This window comes from Eschrichtius robustus, chromosome 3, assembly GCF_028021215.1.
Source record: "Eschrichtius robustus isolate mEscRob2 chromosome 3, mEscRob2.pri, whole genome shotgun sequence".
Classification (NCBI taxonomy): domain Eukaryota; kingdom Metazoa; phylum Chordata; class Mammalia; order Artiodactyla; family Eschrichtiidae; genus Eschrichtius; species Eschrichtius robustus.
In genome coordinates this window covers 107,427,265-107,447,405 of record NC_090826.1, presented here as the reverse complement: position 1 = coordinate 107,447,405, position 20,141 = coordinate 107,427,265, and the positions used below count along the sequence as shown (strand labels likewise).

The 20,141-nt window shown below is 46.7% G+C and overlaps 1 protein-coding gene across 3 annotated transcripts; it reads left to right on the top strand.

Annotated features, from left to right (window-relative positions):
- The first annotated feature begins 98 nt into the window (after positions 1–98).
- On the top strand, positions 99–18,749 carry ACP6 (acid phosphatase 6, lysophosphatidic). Of its 3 annotated transcripts, none has more exons than XM_068540636.1 (11): positions 99–311; positions 563–761; positions 7,660–7,788; positions 7,908–8,038; positions 8,619–8,698; positions 11,798–11,885; positions 12,740–12,872; positions 13,900–14,000; positions 16,131–16,226; positions 17,740–17,905; positions 18,550–18,749. In XM_068540636.1, exons 2-11 carry the CDS (start codon positions 570–572, stop codon positions 18,691–18,693), a joined length of 1,260 nt encoding a protein of 419 aa, XP_068396737.1. In that variant the 5' UTR covers positions 99–311; positions 563–569; the 3' UTR covers positions 18,694–18,749. The 3 variants fall into 3 exon arrangements, with proteins under 3 accessions (XP_068396737.1, XP_068396736.1, XP_068396738.1); XM_068540637.1 differs by having other exon boundaries at positions 100–311; positions 621–761; XM_068540635.1 differs by having other exon boundaries at positions 99–761.
- Positions 18,750–20,141: the final 1,392 nt, after the last annotated feature.

Sequence of the window (20,141 nt, the reverse complement as noted above, 5' to 3'; positions counted from 1 at the left end):
TCAGAGCCTCCGGATAGGAGTCACCGCGGGACTCGTTTTCCCGTGCTCCTCTGCGCGGGTCCGCTTGGGGCAGGTCCCCGGGTGGATGAGAAAGTGGGTGGGAGCTTGCTTATAAAAAAGTGGAGTTCAGTGACCTGTGTTAATGGAGTCACTGCCGCCCAGGAACTCTGGGCAGGTTCCTGTCCCGTCAAGAGTGCTGGAGGCCGAACTTGGAATACAAGTTTAAGGTTCCCTAGAGGACGAAGGATAAGGAGCTGAGCTCCCCGCTCCCCCTCCCAGTCTGCGGCGGGAGAGGCCAACTCCGACCCTGGGTAAAACTCTCGGGGAATCATCGCTGCTCCCACCTCCGCTTCTTCCCCCACGCTCCCACTCGGGGTCCCCTTCACAGCTGGGAGTCGCAGCGGTCGCAGCTTGGGTGGGTGGATGTGCTCGCCCACTGGTTCCCGGGAACTTGGGGGCGGCTGCTGAGCCCCGTCAATCGCGGAGGACTTGTATTCGCTTTCTGCACCCTCACCCCGGAGGGGAGCCGAGGGGTTTCCACCATGATCTCCCGGGTCTTCAGGGTGCGCATGTGGGCTCCGGTGGGCGTCCTGACCTCGCTGGCGTACTGCCTCCACCAGCGGCGGGTGGCTCTGGCCGAGCAGCGGGGGTCTGACGACCAGAATTCCGTCGACCGAAGCCTGCTGGAGTTGAAAATGGTGCAAGTCGTGTTTCGACACGGGGCGCGGAGCCCTCTCAAGGCGCTTCCGCGGGAGGAGCAGGTGAGAGATCGGCGGGGCTGGTGGGGCGAGGACTGTGTGGCCATCCAGTGGCGGGCCGGGCTCTTCGCCCCAACACACACCACCTTTGGAATTTTACTCTCACGGAGCGGGGGTTCGGGCTGGGTCCAGACAAAGGGAAAACAGTTTGAGCAAAGGTGCTGGCCTGCTGGCCTGCTGCCCGCCCCCGCCCCCCCAAGACCCCTCGGGCTCTCGGATTGTAGGGCAGACCGGAAACTTCCAGTTACGCCCCCCGCTGGCTGTGATGAAGCACAGCTAGTAGTAGTAGTGTGCTTCCCATGGTGCGTATAAATCTCCTAGGATCTTGTTAAAATGCAGATTCTGATTCCGCCGACGTGGGGTAGGGCCTGAGATTCTGCATTTCTAATAAATATTTGTGGGAACTTGAGTACAAGGGTGTAGTGCATTTATGTGTGACCATTTTGACGATTGTCAAAGGGCTGCAGGGACCTTTGTGACAGGAACCACCCTAACTGGGGTCACAGTGGATAACAGAGGTTAATACCTCTGGGAACAGATTTTACTGCAGCTTTCTCTCAGGGTTTGCTGGATACCATTTGAGATCCTGAAGATTTTTTTGGTAACAAGTGCTGTATCTTGGAGCTCTCCTTTTTTATTTTGGGTTCCTAAACCTATTGTGGAAGGAATCTGAGGTAGGAAAAAAAATGTTTAATTGTTTAGTCTTGTGGCTTATGTCTCAAAATCGACCTGGTTTTGGTCAGGATAATTATGATTAAAGTACAAGTAGTCAGTTTTGAAAATGATTACCCTCTCTGGATTTGACTCTTGGGGAGAGCCAGTAAAGATCTCTGGCCTTTCATAGCAGGCAGGCCTGTGATTAAAGAACTGTCTTCCTAGTGAAGATAAATAGGAAACCTGAAATCCCCAGGCATCCAGGTGTCAAACTTAACCTGTGGGGTGCTTTTGCATTGTTGGTTCTCCAGGTTGATGTTGGAGCAGATTCAACAGGATGTCCAAATCTGATACTAGACATACTCATGGTGACAGCTGCTTTTAAGAAACCCTCAAGGTTGTACAACTCACATTGTACAACTGAAAACCCAGTTTTTACAGCTGGCCACACATGAAATCAAACCTCTAAAGCACTTCCCACAGAAGTGAGTAAATTTTGTCAGGCATTTAATTCTATTATCAGGTTTCTAGTTAGCCCTTCTATGTGGCTATACCACGTTCTATCTGGTGCCTGAATTCCATTCCTTTCCTTCTCTTTCTTTCTTTCCTTTTTTTTTGGATACTTTGACCTTTTTTTCAGTCTCCTACTTTGCCTTTTTATATTAGGTCACTAAATTTTCCTTATAGTTTTGTACGTAACCCATCTCTTGTGTACTCCCCTTTCTTCGCCATTTGTTCTCGGTCCAGAAAGGCTGTATGGAAAATGACATACAAGAATAGAAGACAAAGTTATCAGTGGTGGCAGTGAATAAAAGTCTGAATGTCTAAGCCTGGACCTCCTACAGACAGTATATGTGCTCCCTAAAGGACCCAGAAAAAGATTTGGATTCTTTTAGGGCTTTCTCCTGAGCCAGTGGATGTGTGATGAGTATCTTCTGCCTTTATGCTGGAAGCGGCAGTTGTAGCTCAGGTAGACTGCCGGCGTCATTCAATTTCTGTCTTTGTAGCCACAAAATATAGAGAATCTGAGTCCTCGGTGTTATTTTGCAATTAGATAAGGCACATTACCTCTTTTGCCTGCTCACATTCTCTAGACTTTAGGCAGATGCACTGAACGTCTTTGGTTATCTTGTATAAAGTCTTGTGCATAAAAGCGAGGGGTAGAACCAACTCTTGTTCAACTTAGGCTATGAGCAAGTATCATCAGCCTCCTGTAACTTGTTTCTGGATATTCTCTCTCAGGTTTTTTTTCAAGCTCCAATTTAATAGAGGTTGTTATTGGGATTTTCTAATCTTCGTGGTTCTGCTATTAATTATAGTCAGAAAGGACCTTGACAACAATTCTAAAACTAAAATTGCCTTTGGTAGATATTTCCAGACTTCTGACTAGTTTATAGAGAAACTTATGTGACAAGTCAATCCATTCAGTTATCTCACAAATCCTCAGAAAATATCATTGTTTAAAACTAGATGTTTTATTGAGTTGTTTTCTTATGGCTTGAATGGCTGATGAATTAACCTATCTTCCTAAAAGTTGTATCTGTGCTCTGGAAATAAAACTCTGGAACTTGATTGTCCATTTTTTCTGGTTGTTAGATTAGATCCAGGTACGCTTTCAAAAGATAAATTTGGCCCTACTTTTGGATTTCCCTCAGCGCCTCTCTATATGATGGCAACATAGCCCCCAACCCAGGAAGATTCCTCAGTTTTTATAAAATAAAGTCCAACGCGTTCCAGCTCCACTGTTCATGAAGACATTTGGGTCCATATTTATTTGATAGTGTAGATGAGCTAGGAAGGATAATGTCAGTATCAGTGTTGATTAATACTTATTCAAAACTCAGCTAAGAGCAGCAGTTTTCAGGAAGCATTACACAAAGGATGTGCCAGTCAATACATTCATTCCTGTGCAGTGGTGGTTCTTAACCTTGGTGGGACATTGGACTCAGCTGGGGAGCTTTAAAAAATACTGATGCCTAGGTCTCTCTCCCAGAGATTCTGATTTAATTGACCCAGAGCATCCAGATATGGTAAAAGCTTCTCTGGTGAAGCTTTAGAATTATCTGGACTGGGTAGCATTTAAAAAACTGAGGCCCCATCCCCAGGAGATCTGGATGTCATTAGCCCAGGAGGGGGCTCAGGCATCAGGAACTTTAAAAAAGTTTCCCAGTGATACTACTGTGCAGTGTGCAAGGTTTCAAATCATTAGTTTATTCTAAAATCTACACCTGGAAGTTCTTGTTTACTTTTACGTAGATTTTTTTTCTTTTACCTGAATGTAGCATATTGATCCCAGTGTAGTACTGTCTTCACGGAAATGTGCTTTGGTGAGATGCTATCATTCTGTGTCGAGGAAACAATGAGAAACAATCCCACAAAACTCATTGCTGTGACTACTGAAAAGATGTTCATTATATCCTCTTTATGAGGACCCTTGGGAGGAATTTGTCTGTTAGCATGAGAAATGGTGTGCTTCTCCTGAACAGTTGCCTTGCTTTTATCTTTAAGCTTGTCTAGCTGATCAAGTTTCTCCTTGTACATAAAAGCCAGAAAGCTTAGTGCTGACTCTTTTGGCCCACCTACAGTAAGTATATGCGTCTTCATAGCATGTATTTTTTTGAGACGCTTTATTACTGTATCCATATTTTTGGTCCCTATATACTCATTTGCTTTTGTCTTTCTTGTCTACTTTGAATTGCTTATCTTACTGTACTTTAGGTATTGCTACCACTTACTTTAAGTTAGTTCTTGAAAACGGAGTATAAGTAAATAAAATTATAAAGTTAGTCTTTGCCTGTAACTCCGAAGCTGAAAAGCAGGTACAAGAATGAGAGTGTGTATGTGGGATGGACACCATGTATGCAGCTCATGTGTCATCCATCCTTGAAAATTTGAAAATGTGTACTCTAGACTTGACATGACCTAGACCTCAGGAGTCGTCTCCTGGGGAAACCAGAGATCCTCTGTTGGTGAATGCACCTAACAGGAGGAGTTTCTTCGTGTGGCTGAGCGAGCCCTGTGGACCTGGTATCAGGACCTGTGCTTAGACACTGGGCTTACAAGGATGGATAATTCAATCTCAGCTGTAAAAGAGAAAAGAGTTTACAATGTGATGAAGGAGAGAGACAAAACAGATTCCAATTATGGGAATATGCGGGGAGTGCTGGGAACTCAAAGGAGATGTCTGAAACTTAAATTGTGCAAACCTGAACTCAGTTTGGCAGCTATTCTTCTGTCTTGGCCTTAGTTTTAGTCAAGGAGTTCCTCCATTACCCTTTACCACCTTTACCCAGACTCAAAATGAAAGTCATTTTCTCTTTATTCTTTCTTGTTTACCTACCAATATAGCCTCCAAATAAAGCTTTTATCTACTCACTTGCCAGGTTTGACTCAAAAGTCTTGAATCCACCCCTTCTATTCCTGCTGCCTTAGATGAGGCCTTAGGCTCTCACCAGCTCTATGGCAGACATCTTGAAATTGGCTTTTCTGCGTTGAGTCTTTCCATTTCAATTGTGATCTATACTGATGGCTTTCAAACTATTCTATGGAGCCTGCTGGCTAAGGGCTGAGTGGCCAGGGTTCTGAGTTCCCACTCCTACTTAAACTAGAGGAACTCCAGTTTTTGCCTTTAAATGTACAAATCTAACTCAACCTGATATTTGCTAATTAAAAAGTTTGAAAACCACTCCCAGGTTGAGGGAAACCAAGCCACTTCTTTCCTCTATATATTCTTCCCCTTCTCCGCTTTGCTCAAGCTTTCTACCTATTCTGAGAATTCTGAATACCACCCGCTCTTCTTACCTACCTCTTCCTCTCAAGTCCTGGTCTCTGCTTGTCTAAATCCTATTCATTTCAAATACCATTCCTTCCATGAAACTTTTCCTGAATCCTCAGCCAGAAGAGAAAGTCTATCTTGCCTTTGAACTACTATGGCCTTCCTCTGGTTTCTTGTAGCACATAGTTTCTATTTTAGTTCTGCTATCATTTACATACATAGCTTGCTGTCTCTACTAACCGGAAAATCCAAAAAAGGCAGGGTCATGTTATCTCAATCTTGGTATCTTCCACAGGATCTAGCAAATCGTTGAAGCTATTTTTTTTCCCCCCTTGGCCACGCAGCTTGTGGGATCTTAGTTCCCCAACCGGAGTGGAACCTGTGCCCCCTGCAATGGAAGTGCAGAGTCCTAACCACTGGACCACCAGGGAATTCCCTGTTGGAGCTGTTAATTATGCCTACTGTGTGCCGGACCCTTTGTTGGACATCCAAAATGCAGAGGTCAATAGATGACACAGGCTCTGCTCTCAGGAGCTAAGTCTACTGGGCAGGACAGACTAGTAAAGGGACTTGTCTAATACAGTTTGGTAAAGGCTACCAAAAAGATCCACTGAGGCTGCTGTGAGAGCGCAGGGCCAAGGTCACAGCTTCTGGGAACGTTTAAGCTGTTTTGTGGAATGAACAGAAGTCTTTCCAGACGAAAGGGAAAAGAAAATTCCAGGTAGAAGGAACATGAGGTTGAAAGGCCAGGAGGTGTGGGGATGGTGTTCTAGGAAACAGAGTTGTGTGGCTAGAGAAGAAGTGTGTAGGGCAGGGAAGAATTGGTGAAGAGAGAGAGGCAGGGGCCATCATTCAGCCATGAGCCCTTGAAGGGTTTTATGAAGGGAAGTTATAGGATTAGAACTTTGAAAGGAGGAGCAGTGATTAAAAGATTGTAGGAAGAAGGTCTCGGCTCTGAACACCCAATCTTCTGATATCAGTTGCTGTAACACCAGCAGGGGAAGAGGCTCAGGTGTTTGGAGACCAGGTGCAGGTGAGGCTGAGACAATGCCTTTTGGAAGAATGGACCTGGGACTCCCAGTAGCCATCTCCTGGGATATTTCTGGGAGGCACCAAGATAAATACAATGCTGTGTGACCTTGTAGGTTTTCAAATGTTAGTTTTAAAACAAAATGAAGCAGTAAGAAATTGAGTTAAATATTGTAAGTGCTGTAGGAATTCAGATAAGAAGACAGCCACTGAAAGCTGGAGCAGTCACAGATGGGGAGGTAAGGCTTGAGCTGTCATTGAACCTTGGAGAGAAGCCGGATGGACAGAGAGGGGCAGGAGTCCCTCCGAGCAAGGGAGGCAAGCTGAAAGAAGATGTAGAGGAAGCAGTGGGTATGGTCTGGCCTGGGTAGGGGAAGAGAGAGGCGTAGTGGCAGTACAGCTGGGGACAGAGGCTAGGGCAAAAGTCTGGAAAGGCAGATGCTTCCCTCTTAGAACATTAGGAAAAAGCTATTGATACGATGAGAGTGGCCTAGCAAGATTAATCAGGTGGTTATGTATATATGGTTTGGGGGGTGGGAGGGAGAGAGCCTGTCACAGGACTTTGCCTGAGGTAATAAAGGTTTTATACTCTAATAATAAGATAAAAGAAGGACCAGTGGGAGTAACATTTTTTCTAGCCAGTGATCCACAGGGTTTGGGGTGGGGATGGGGGAGCAGTGGGGCGAGTCAGAGGTTTGAGTCTTGGGAACTAGGAGGATTGGGGTAGCCTTGAGAATCACAGTCAGTTGGGAAGAGGGGCTGGTATATGGGATTAGAAGAAAAGACTTTTGTTTTTAAAATTGAAGTCATCACATCGGACTCAATGCGTGTAAGAATTTTATGGGCAGTTGGAGCTGTGAGGCCTATGACTACTTGTTATGTTTCGAAAATCAGTATGGTTGGGGCAGGGGCCAGATTGCAAGGAATAAAGGAAGATGGTGAAGAAGTGAAGGTTTCTTAGAGGGCAGCTACTTGTTTGAGAAGTTGGATGAAAGGAAGGGAAATACGTAGTAGTTACAAGAATCCTTAAGGAGGGGCCATAAAAGCCTGCAGGTTGATTTCTTAAAAATTCTTAAGTATATGGTCACTGAGATTATATCATATTCATTCACTTATTCAGTCATTAGTTCATTCATTCATTCGCCACGGCACTCTGGCTGCTTCTCCCCTTTACTTCAGTCTGGGCTTAGTGCCAGAGCAACCCCTTAACAGTGAGTACTAGTGTAGCAATAACAGGACTTGGGCTGAGGAGACCTGGAATAATAAATCGCAGTCTTTTCTTCCCTTAATTGGAGCTGGAGTTAAAGTTTCTTTCCTTCCTTCCCATAGGAAGGCTGCTTGTCTAGTGTCAGTGTGATTCTAGCTATGTGCTGCTGGATATTAATGCTCTTAAGTTTCAAGAACCTTTTTAAACAACGTGTTGTTTTTTTGTGGTCACAACAGGTAGAGTGGAAACCCCAGCTGCTAGAGGTCCCACCCCAAACTCGGTTTGATTACACAGTCACCAATCTAGCTGGTGGCCCGAAACCACATTCTCCTTTCGACTCTCAGTACCACGAGACCACGCTGAAGGTGAGTGATGCTTCCCTGCTCTGGGAAAGCCCCCTGCAGAGCTGTGATGGTGTGCTCTGGCCTGAGGTTAGCAGGCCACCAGATGTTTTCATTCTTCTCTCCTTCCTCCCCCACCTCAGGGGGGCATGTTTGCTGGACAGCTGACCAAGGTGGGCATGCAGCAGATGTTTGCCCTGGGAGAGAGGCTGAGGAAGAACTACGTGGAGGACATCCCCTTTCTTTCGCCAACCTTCAACCCCCTGGAGGTCTTGTGAGTCACTTGAAAAAGGGATGTTGCACCCAGTGTAAGGTCCTGAGCATGAGAAAACCTGCCCTGATGCCCCAGGTGGTTCCCACTCTCATCCAAGGTAGTCTGGGGGGATGTGAGGGCGATCTGGCTGTGACATCTGTCACCCCATTGATCGCCAGGGTTGATTCTGCTGATCTGGCTAGCTAGGCGGGTGTCCCCTTCCTCTCCCACCTCTCCATGTGTGTCCCTCCCGAAGCTGCACACTCGGTCGAAGAGGACGACCTTCCCCGATAGAGGAGGACTATTCTCCAGTCAAGGGTATACGAGAATCTACTCTCCCCTGCTAGAACCTCCAAGGTAGTCTGGGAGCAGTTACCCTAGTACAGTAGGATTCAGTGAACAAGTGGTCACTGGAGGTCACATTCATTGGCCTTCAGGTTCCTTGGGCAGCCATCCCACAGAGAGATAAAGGATACTTCCTTGCCCTATAGCTCCCCTTATGTAGTCTTGAAAGCCTCCCAGCTGCTCTGTGGAATAAGGTGGAGTGTACATATAAATCTTCCTTTTGTGAGTTAATCTACCTTTTTGTTTTTTTTCCCAGCATTCGTTCCACTAACATATATCGGAATCTGGAGTCTACCCGGTGTTTGCTGGCTGGGCTTTTCCAATGTCAGAAAGAAGGTTTGAGTTTGGGGTCTACGAGTCAGCCCCTGTCCCTGAGGAGCCTTTTCTTCTCACTTCCAAAGCCCCGCTCTCTCTTTCTTGGTGTCTGTCCCCTTGGTCTCTCTCCTCCTGCTCATGTAGCTTCCATGGTGTACCTACTACTCTGGCAGGCCCCTCCCTGTCTGGCCTGCTGCTGCCCTTGCCAGCCTGACCTGCACACCTGCAGCAATGCGTCAGCTGCTCTGATGCGCCTCTGGCTCCTGACTTCTTCTCTCAAGCGTCTACACAAGCTGCATGAGGCAGCCCCAGCCAGGTCTTGTGAACAGTACTGGGGGCTTTTTGTTTAGTAGCGACGCTGCTGAAAAGGAAGGAGGGCAGGAGGGACACTTCGCTGGGACATGGGTCTGCTGCTACTGCCCTGGTCTTGGTGATAATCCACAGCATGACCCAAATGGTATTAACAGTATTCCGTACGGCCTTTCCTAGTTAAGAAAATCTGTCGAGTTTGGGTTTTGACCTACTCAGCCAGTGAATGAGCACAGCTAGTGGTTCTCAACCTTTTCACCACCAAGAACTACATTTATTATTTTCCCTTATGGATCTCATGTGTTGAGGCCCTTTGACTATCAAATGAAGCCATATCTTGTCATTTGTAATTGATGGAAATTTACACTTAATTGCTGGTCTGAGTTTCAGATCATCATGACCTCACCAATATTAAAATACTAAAACGATGCCGTAAGGCAGAGGTTCATGTTATTTTCTTTAGCTTCTTTAGCAGTATCTCAAATAGAGATAAAACTTCCATCAGGCTTTTAAAAAATTTGTAAACTACAGAACCTCCAGGCCAAAGGAGGCTGGCCTTGCCCCCAGCTGGCTTGGGTACTACTGCTAATTCTGGCTGAAGTTGGCTGAACACAAACAGCGAGCCTAAGTAACATAAAGCAAACAGGATGGGCTGCTTCTTACCTCTTGGGAGCCCCTGAGTTTAGGAATAATCCAAAGTGCCTGGCCTTCTGAAAGCTGTTCACTTGCTCAGCTTCTAAAAGGCAAATGTCCTCTCCTCAGAACCACCTAAAGTGTCACTGAGGTAGGAACGGTGTTTCTTGGTGCCAGGAAGGAAGTGGTATCATCACCAGCCTCCGGTGTGGCTGCCTGGGTAGCCGCTCCCTGCACTGGACCCAGACATCCTCACACTCCAATTTGACTCCTGTCACAGCTACTTCCATGCCTTGGCCAGTATCAAGGGATTTGAATAGACCTAAGAAGCCCACAAGGTGCTACCATTGGTGGAAGTGGTGCAACTTTGGGATGTTGTTTCAAGAGTAAAATCCTAGAGAAGGCCCAGAAGGTTTTGAGTAAACTACAGAGAATCAGGCTGGTGGGGGGAAGCTGGAAGGTGTTGGTCTGCACCGTTTGGTCTTTCATTCATTCAGTGCACATCTGAGTGCCAACTCAAATGTGCCTTATTTATCATAAACTGTAGGTCCATTATCCAGACACTAATGTCAGGTACCAGGTAGGAATTATCATGTGTTAATTAGAGGTTTAAATCATAGTTACTATTATTCTCACATTTAAAGGGCTTACTATACATCAAACATTGTTCTAAGAGCTTTGTGGATATTAACTTGTTTAATTCTTGTGATATCCCTGTGAGGTAGGTAACATTATCCCCATTTTACAGATAAGAGAACTAAGGCACAGAGAGGCTAAATGACTATCTGAGGAACACAAAGCTGGTAAATGGAGGAGCTGGGATTTAAACTCTGGCAGTCTGGTTTCACAATCCATACTCTTCACTCTTGTGCTCTCCTGCTTCTCAGAAAACATGTATATCTGGAGAGGGCCCCTGATCATTTGGTCTATTCTTTTTTACAATGTTTCCTGCGGAACCCCATAATTCTTCAGAGGGGTCAGAAACTACAGAAAAGGAGGGGGTTGGGGCATGCAGGTAGACTATACTTTGGACCCCTACCTTGAAGCCATCAGCACCTTTTCTTTTATTACCTTATCTAATAGTGGGAGAAAAAAGCTTCCACTGCTTTAGAAACAATTGAAAATTGCTGATACTAGTCTCATCCCTTCAATTTACACATGAGCCCCAGAGAAGGGAAATGACTTCCCAGGGCCATCCTACTGGTTAGTTGTAGATTCAGGCCTAAACTCATGACTTTCAGTCTGATTTCCTTTTTCTGTCCAGACCAACAAAGTGTGTCTGAATTCTGGTATTCTACTCAAGTCACCATAGGCTACTTTTAAATACTGAGGTTTTGGCTATCAATAATTTGTTTGGAAATAATAGCTCTTTGGGGTTTAGATTCACCTAATCACTCCATGGATTGACCTCAGTGAATTCCAAAAAACTTCTCTGCCATCAGAGAAGGTGAGGCTTGAGCTGTGTAGAACAGGGCGCTACCACAGGCCATTGCCATCTCTGGCACAGAGCAAAGCGTGGGAAGGTGTTAGAGCACTTTTCTTGGGCATTGTTGGACGGGACAAGGGTACTCGTGAGCTCTGGGCAGGAGCAAGCTGCTGCGAGGTCTGTAAGAAACACTGTTTGTAGTCTAATCTTTGGTTCCTGGTAGTTCATCTGGAAGCCTGGTTTTTCTTTTGGGCGAGGCCATGGGGTCTGAGAGAATTTGTGACCCTGTGGCCACCTTTCGCAGATTGTCATGTCAGTCACCTATTGGCCTATAGGATCAGACTTTGGGAAGCAAGAATGTCACCTAGTTCTGATAAAGTGAGGGAGGACGCATTCTTTATTAGAATCCCCAGGTACTGGTGGTACCTCGAGGTGACGTTTTTTGGAATGGGTCATGGACGTGCCAGTCTGATCGGCACCTGTACCTGCTCTCGGCTATAGGTGGCCCAGCAGGAGAGGTTGTGCTGGACAAAACAAGGCTGCTACTGCTTTCTCCATTGCTCAGACTGCAGCAGAGCTCCTGTTGGCAAGGCCAGGGCATGTTGAAGGCATTCACTCTCCTTAAGGAGTAACCTCGGTGATCTGCCTCTGGGAGCAGCTCCGTCTGTATAGACAGAAGAAGAAGGGGGTGGAGCTGCTGGGAAGAACAAGCTGAAGCCTCTTCCCGCCTGTGCTTCCCACATTCCTTCCAGGACCCGTCATCATCCACACTGATGAAGCAAGCTCTGAAGTCTTGTACCCCAACTACCAAAACTGCCGGAGCCTCCGGGAAAGAACCAGGTAACTGCCCCTGATTCTTGCTCACCAGGGGGTGAACAGGCAGCGTTTTACCACCTTAGCTGGCAGGCGCTCCCTGAACTGAGGGCCTGCCCAGGCTGGCTGTGCTGGTGGATAAGGGATGAAAGAGATTGCATTAAGCTCAGGTCTGACATCAACTGTCCAGTAAGTGAGGCAGCTCTTGCTCACAGCGACAGGCTAATACTGAAGGTACAGGGTGCCTGGGGAGAGCCACACACAGGGCTGGAAAGATGGTGTATACAGCCGTGAGTGGGGCTTTGCCATTTACCAAGCAATATCCTCTCTTCAGTCCTTCAATGCTCTCAGATGGGGCAGATGAAGAACCTTACAGAAAAGATGATTAAATAAAGATGAGCAAGTCAGTCATCAAGCTGCAAATCCAGACGGACAAGCAGAGGAAGACACAGCTTCCCCTTTTCTTACCAGCGTTCCGCCGTGTAGGATAGATTGGTTTGGGCTGGTGGCACTTTTCAGTTTTCAGGTATTTCTGGGCTGCACTAAGCCTGTGTGGTATGTGTTCCCCCAGAAGAAGGAGAATGCTGCTTTCAAGCAGACCTGGCCATGCTTGCACTGTTTTTGATCATGCTGGAGTGGGATTTGGAAAATCCGGGTTATTAGTCTAGTCCTGGTACATACTAACTTCCTTTTACAAGTCATTTGACCTCATAGAGTCTTAGTTTATTCATCTATACCATGGCAATAATACTAGCTAACCCCGATGAGTTGTCGTTGAAGGTTAAATGAGATCCCAAGTGAAGAATTGTATACACTTTGTCAGCTGTTAATCACTCCACAGTATGATGAAATATAAGGAATAACTTGTTATTTTTTGGCAGAGGCCGGAGGCAGGCTGCTGCTTTGCAGCCAGGGATCTCAGAGGACTTGAAGAAGGTGAAGGAAGGGATGGGCATTGCCAGTAGCGATGGAGTGGACTTCCTCATCCTCCTGGACAACATGGCTGCAGAGCAGGTGGGCTGGCTGTCCACCTCGGGCCCTGGGGGTGGGGGACCCTGGGGGAGGCTTGGTGGGCTGCCTCCTGAGTTAGAACTGGGTGGAGAGCTCCTGGCTTGAAGGCAGCTGTGATAGGACTTACAGACAGAATGGACGTGGGAACCGAGGGATAGGGAACAATCAAGGAGGACCCCTTACTGGGTTAGGAGCCCAGACATTTAACTCTCAACCAGAGTTTCTTAAAGCACATTCACCAGAATGCCCATGATGTGAGTGTGTATTACGTGGGCAGGCAGGGGTGGGGCGGGTGATGGTAGGGAGAGATTATTGTCTAAAAATTTTGGAATCCCTCTTTACTGTATCACTTTTTGGAGAGTCTATACACACGTCAGCATATTAAAGAATCTGAGAAGCCTGTAGTAAAGAAAGTTGGTTAATCCTTAAGTCTGTTTTTCTCAAACTTGTTTAGCCGTAGAATCTTTTTTATCTAATAAATACTGAAAAGACCGCACAATAGGAAATGCTGCTCTAGATTCAAAAGTCAGACACCCAAAGGCAGTATAACCTGGACCTTCCTTCCTTCTCTTGTGAAGTTGACGGTGTGCCCTGAAGGCAGAAAGGCACCTTGTGCTTATGCATAAAATAGGTTTAAGGTTAATAAACAAGAGTTTGCATATATAACATATTTATATGGCATACTTTTTAGAAATCATCTTGGGGAAAATGAAGGCCAAGTAGAAATTTATGAATTCCTTGCCTTGTATTTTATTCAATTTTTTTTTTTTTTTTTTTTTTTAGCTTAAGAAAATACAAATGCTTTTTGACTTTGGGGTAGATGAGAAGTATCAGAAAGAGAGGAAAAACAATTTTTTTTCCTGGGCCTTTAGATCTGGAGGAATAGCTTCTGACAGGCCTTGGGGACATAGATTTTTGAGCTCTCCCCAGGAGAAGACAGGCCCCCTAGGGCTCCGTGAAAGCTGATTGGCTGCCAGGCTCAGTGGATGAGAAGCATTTCTTTCAAAACCTGTACCCTTGGACCTTTCAGGTGCACAGCCTCCCGAGCTGCCCCACGTTGAAGAGGTTCGCATGGATGATTGAGCAGAGAGCGGTGGACACAGCCTTGTACATCCTGCAAAGGGAAGACAGGTGAGGAACCTCTTCGGCTGCTGGCATAAAGTCACGCTTGGTCAGGCCTCCCAGTGTGTGGGGAAGGGGGCTCATCAGGCCTGCTCACACTTGTTAGCTGGCATCTCTGTGTGCAGAGGCCGAGATCACCCCATTCTGCTGACCTTCTGAATGGACTCGGCCCTAGGTCCTTACATTTCCAGAGCTGGGACTAGTGACCTAGTGCTTCCATTCACTGTTACACAGAACCGGGAGCCACCACTCGACTGGGTTTCTCTTAATCACTGACTTTTTCCTTTGCTTTAAGTTTCAAAAGATTTGGGTGGCGGGGGATGCTGAAGGAAGAATCATTATTGCTACTTTATTCATCACATTACAATTTACAAAGCACCTTCCTGTTCTCGCTGTGAGGTAGGTGTCATTATCCCTGACAAGCCCAAGTCCTCGCTTTAGAGATGGAGAAACTGGACCTGAGAGATGTGGGCTACCTTGCCCAGGCTCAGCCAGCAAGTGGCAGAGGCGGGACTTGAACCCAGATCTTCTGACCGCCAATCCTGTGTTTTCTCTATTTTACTGGTACTTAGGGCTCTGTTTTTAGAAGACCTATTTCCTGACTACCAGAATGGAGAGTGCCTCTCTTACCAAATTTCAAAAAACACCTTTCTGTGATTGGTTCAAAGCATTCAGCTTGTCCTCAGAATAGGGGACTTGGTAGAGAGGGGAGATGGGAAGTAGAGGAACAGTCCTGGGAAAGATGAGTGGGAGGAAAAAGCAGCTAACATTTCAAGAATTTGCTTGGTCTTGCATAAGCATAGGAGCCTCTGCCTGCTTTTCTCCCACGCAGAGTCAGTGTGTCCACTTTGCACTTGCCTCGGGCATCTGGAAGGCTCCAGTCGCGCCACTCAGCTTGCTGCCACTCCCTGTGACTTGTCTCCTTCCCTCATCTTTTCCTGAAGTGGCCCCACTGGACCTAAATTGTCACTCACTGCCTTCCCCTCCACCAACACATACACACATATTTAGTAAATATATTAGGCTTTGCGGCCCGTGTATTGTCCGTTGCATCCGCTCATCTCAGCCCATGTAGCGTGAAAGCAGCCATAGATCATACGCAAACAAATGGGCACAACTGTGTTCCAATAAAACTCTATTTACAAAAATAGGCAGGTGGGTTGGATTTGGCCCATGGCCATAGTTTGCTTTCTCCTGGTGTAAAGCGTTTCAAACAAGACCTGATCCATTCTCCTTTCCGTTAGCCTTGGTTTCGTAAAACTGATGTTTCTTCAAGGACAAATGGTTACAACTTCACAGTGCCATCCAACTTGGCTTGGCCTGCACACATTCTTCTGGAAAGCGTATTTGCATACTCCTCAGCTATTGCTTCAATTTTCCTTGATTTATAAAGGTGGCCATTTACCCAGTCACCATGAATAAAGATTGGTCTAAGCCAATCATGACAACCCCGCTTCCTTTTGTCAGTGATTGGGTTCTGGGAATTCTGGGAGAGGTTTTTTTTTTTCCTCTTTGATAAAAAGTGTGAGGCACCCAAACCAAACCTTTTTGCTACTTACTAGCCCCCATCTTTCAGCTTTGTTTGCTACTGTGAGAAGACATGCTTTGAGTAGAGGTACCACCTTGTGATCATGAGGTTGACAGTCCTGAGCATGAAAGTGGTGGAGCCACAGCGCCAAGCCTGGGAGCACTAGTGTTGAACTTCTTGTTAGATAAATAAGAAAAGTCCTTATGGTCTAAATTCCAAAGAAGCGTAGGAAGTGTAGTTTAGGCAGTTCCTTTGGATGGCTTTTCTAAGGGCCTTCTGGAATTCCTGGAATCCATTACACCGTGTCCTTCCCAGTTTTGTTCTTTTAACCGTGAAGGCCTACTTCTCCATGACGTGTCCTGTCTCAGCTGTGTTCATATGAGGTCTGTATCCTGCTGCTGTTACTGTTGGCAGGCTTTGCGCACAGAGCGCCCTCAGACTCGTGGCAGCGCTGTTTCTCTCCTTACTGCCTGTCTCTGTCCCTCACACATCACCTGTCTTTTCTCAACTCTGTCTCATTGGGCTCATGAGGTTCAAGGGGGCAGAACTAGCCTGCATCCCTTGTGTGCCAGGTGCCCACTGGGTACTTAAATATTGTTTACTCGCCATAGGGAAAGCCTTCAGATGGCAGTGGGCCAATTCCTCCACATTCTGGAGAGCAACCTGCTGAAAGTCGTGGACCCTGCCACTCCTCCCGGCAAGACCAGGTACCTGGCCCAGCAGCTCGGCTTGGTGTGGCTGAGGGCAGTGGAGTGGGGGGGGGGGGGGAGGCGGCGTCTGGCTGCAGGGAGCGAACCCAGGTTCTAGGAGGGCAAGAATGAGGCTGTCAGTGACTGAAAGTAGATGTTTAAGAGGCCACGTGTCCCAGAGACATTCACAACATTTCTACCTTTCTTCCTGCCACACCTGTCCTACCATGTTCTGAAATTTTATTTTAGTAAAAAAGAACCCTAAATTTATTTTTCCTTTTTTCCTTTTTTTTTTTTTTTTTTACTAATTGAACATGTGTCCAACGGAGTAGCTAATTAGGACATCACACTGATTTGGTATTATAATAGCCCCAAACACTGATAATTGCTTAATAGATTGTTTAAACAACTTCACTGAATATACAAGAAGGTAGGATTTCTACTGGGCATTTAAAAATGTTGGAAGTGGCTCGTGAACCTCCACTGCCACTTTTGGAGTGCCTGGAACCCCAGGTTAGGGACCACGGATTTGGAATGTTATGTGTCCTGGGCACTTGCTAAGCAAAGTGTGGTCTGCAGATAAACAGCTTCACTGTCACCTGGGGTTGTTAGATTTTCTGGCCCCAGCCTGACCCACTGAATCAGAATCTGCATTTTAACAAGACACCCAGGTGGTTTGTAAGCACCCTAATATTGGAGAAGGACTGTTGTAGACTGCCTTCTTGAGAGAAAGAATTGTACATAGTTAGAAATGCGCGATGAGTGTGGGAAAGGTAGGGGACAGTGAGTTGAAATAGGAACATTCAGGAACTTTGGGCCTAGATTTATAATAGCAAAGCATGTGAATGCCCTTCCCTGCCCTTCACAGACCTGCAATGACAATGTATTTCTTACTGGCCTTTGCCACCTTGCCCCGCCTCGGCCTTGTGTCTGTAGAGTCCTGTAAGGTCCAATGCTAGCCTTCTAGGTTGGGGGTCAACAAATAAAATCCTCAGTGTTTCCCAAGAGACAGATACAGGGGTCAGGTAGATGTAGATTAAAAGGCAACTTTATTACTGATTAAAGCCCATTTAGAGAATGTATTGAGGGCCAAACAGGCATATTAATGAAATGGACTTAATTCCCCTAAACTGCAACCTTCCCCAACAAGGAGAGCTTGCTCTGCTAAACTCATCACACAGGTGAGAGTAGGAAGAACATTTGCTGTAGGCAGGCGGGTCCCAAAGAGAGAAGAGAGGTAGGGCTGTGCCGCACATGCCCAGTTTCTTCTTCAAAACTCACCGGGGGAGGAGTAGGTGGTTGGCTGGGCACAAGGAGGCCAGGAGAGCTACTCCAGTGGGGATCCCTCCTCATGAAAACAAGGGGCGTGCGGATAAGGGTTCTCCCCACGATCTACTTCAAAGGAGTTTTTTACTAGGCTCAACTGATTTGTAGATGTCACCGGTTTCCTCACTCGCGAAGGCAGCAGTGTCCTGGCCTCCAGAGTCCTAAGGTAAAGAATTAATTGTGGGGAACTGTTTTCTTGTTGCAGAAAGCTGTACCTCTATGCAGCTCATGATGTGACCCTCATGCCTCTCTTAATGGCCCTGGGGATTTTTGACCACAAATGGCCCCCGTTTGCTGTGGACCTGACCATGGAACTCTACCAGCACCGGGAGTCTAAGGAGTGGTTTGTGCAGCTCTATTACCGTGGGGAGGTGAGAGCTCTGGGGTGGGGTTGGGAGGTGGCTGGGCGACCCCACCCACCTGGTTTAGCACCAAGTCTCCCTCCTCGGGCCCAGGGAGTCTCCACTGGCACCTGAGCTCTCTGAATCCTCTCGAGGCTGTGGCCCAGGGTTAAGGCAGAACTGGGCATATAGTGGCAGGCTGGGACTTGGGCCTTATCCCTTATCTCCTAAGAACAGGACCGCCCTTCTCTTCCCCTGAGCATCTCTGCCAGGATGTAACACCCTGACTGTGAGCCCTGTTTTGACAATGAATGATGCTGTCTTTGGGAGGTGATGTTTACTCTCAGTACTCCTGGTGCCTTGGCTGCTTCAGCAGGTTGCTATCCAGGGCAGGGGCTAGATCACTCCCCACGGCTTAGACCTTTAGCCTTCCCAGCTCGGGAGTAAACATGAGTGTGTTTTCCCAGTCAATTCAACCAACAGTTCTTGAGGGACTTTCACAAGCAGGGCATAGTGCTCTTAATCTGGAAGCTGACCAGTTAATGGGACCTTCCTGGCTGTTGTATGTGTGTATACACACACCATTGGGTCAAAGCCTTTCAGAGCTCCGGGCACAGCTGAAAACAGCCAGATGGGGTCCTCAGTGCCTCTGCTGAGTTCTGTCTCTTCCACAGGAGCAGGTGCCAAAAGGTTGCCCTGACCGCCTCTGTCCACTGGACAAGTTCTTGAACACCATGTCAACTTATACCTTGAGCCCAGAAAAATACCACACACTCTGCTCTGAAGCACAAGTGATGGGACTTGGAAATGGAGAGTGAGTGATTTGTACAAGTAGGATGTGTTGATTTTTTAAATAAAATGCCTTTACACAATGCCTCCAGCTGTTGTGTTTGGGAAAGGCAGGAACAAGGGTTAAGGTACCTTAACATAAGGGAAGGGTATTTCCCTCCTGTAGGTATATTAGGGTCTCTTCTTGAAAAGAAAAGGCGTGTAATGTTGAGAGCAGAATGATATATCCTATTTTGTGGCTTGATTTCCATGGCCAGAAGCAGCTGCCTGTGGCATAGGCTGGGGACATCATGACCCTGTAGAATTGAGTGTGGGTTTGGACTTCAGTTCTTTTTTCTTATCTTCATTTCACAAACATATATTGAGCACCTACTAAGTAGTGATCATTATAAAGGTGAAAGGTTACTGCCCTCAAGTTGTTTCAGTCCAGTAGGAGAGGCAGATAAGTGAATCGGTGATGACAATACAGTATATTTCATTGTGTGACAAGGTACATCAGGGGCTACTTGGGTACAGAGAAGACACCCCCAGCCCCAATTGGCAGGGGCTGCGGGGAGCAGTTAAACGCTTCTTGGGAAGTTCTGTCCTGATCTGAATAGAGAAAATGAGGGAGTAGGAGTTAACCAGGTAAGCAAGAAGGAAGTGGTGTTATGTAAAAGGCAGGCTTGAAGGTCAGGGCACGTTGCTGGGCAATGAGGTGGGGCCCTGCTGTGGAGACCTGGCAGGAAGGGCACTGGCTTCTGGTGGCTGGAGCTCCAGGAGCGTGGATGAGGGCTCGCATGGCGGGTCGGGTCCACTCTCAGCATAAGTGCTCCACCGTGACCTGGGCCCCCAAGGTTACCTGGTGATACCCCTATTTCCTTATCAATTTTCTCATTCTTCCCCAGAATCTATTTCAAACTTTCTCTGATCTCGAGCCACCAACCCCTTTACTTCTCAGAGAAAATAGCAAGCACAAAAACCTCTCTGCTTCCTATCTTTATGTTGATGACTCCCAGATCTACTTCTCTAGTTCAAGGTTTTTCTTCCGAGCTTCAGACACTTATGTCCACTTGGATTTCCCACAGACAAAAAATTTTCCCCCTCTCCTCCTAGACCTGCTCTTCCTGCAGCCTTCCCTATTTGAATGGAAGATGCCGCCACCATCCACTCAGTTACTAAACCAGAAATCTATCCTTGTCTCCTTCCTCTCACATTTTTCCATGTCTAATCAGTTAAGTTCTATCAGTCCTACCTGTTTATTTCTTGAATATACTCATATCTTTTTCCCTCGATCTTCAATATCCCCTCACCCTACTAATTGCTATATTTCTTATTTCACTAAGAAAGTAAAAGCAATCAGAAGAGAACTTCCATATCCATCACCCCACCCCCAACCTGCTAACCCCAGCTGCATTGGTGCCTATAAGGCCCTCCTTCCTGTTACTAAGAATGAACCATCCCTACTCCTATCCAAGGCCAACCCTGCAGCTTTGCA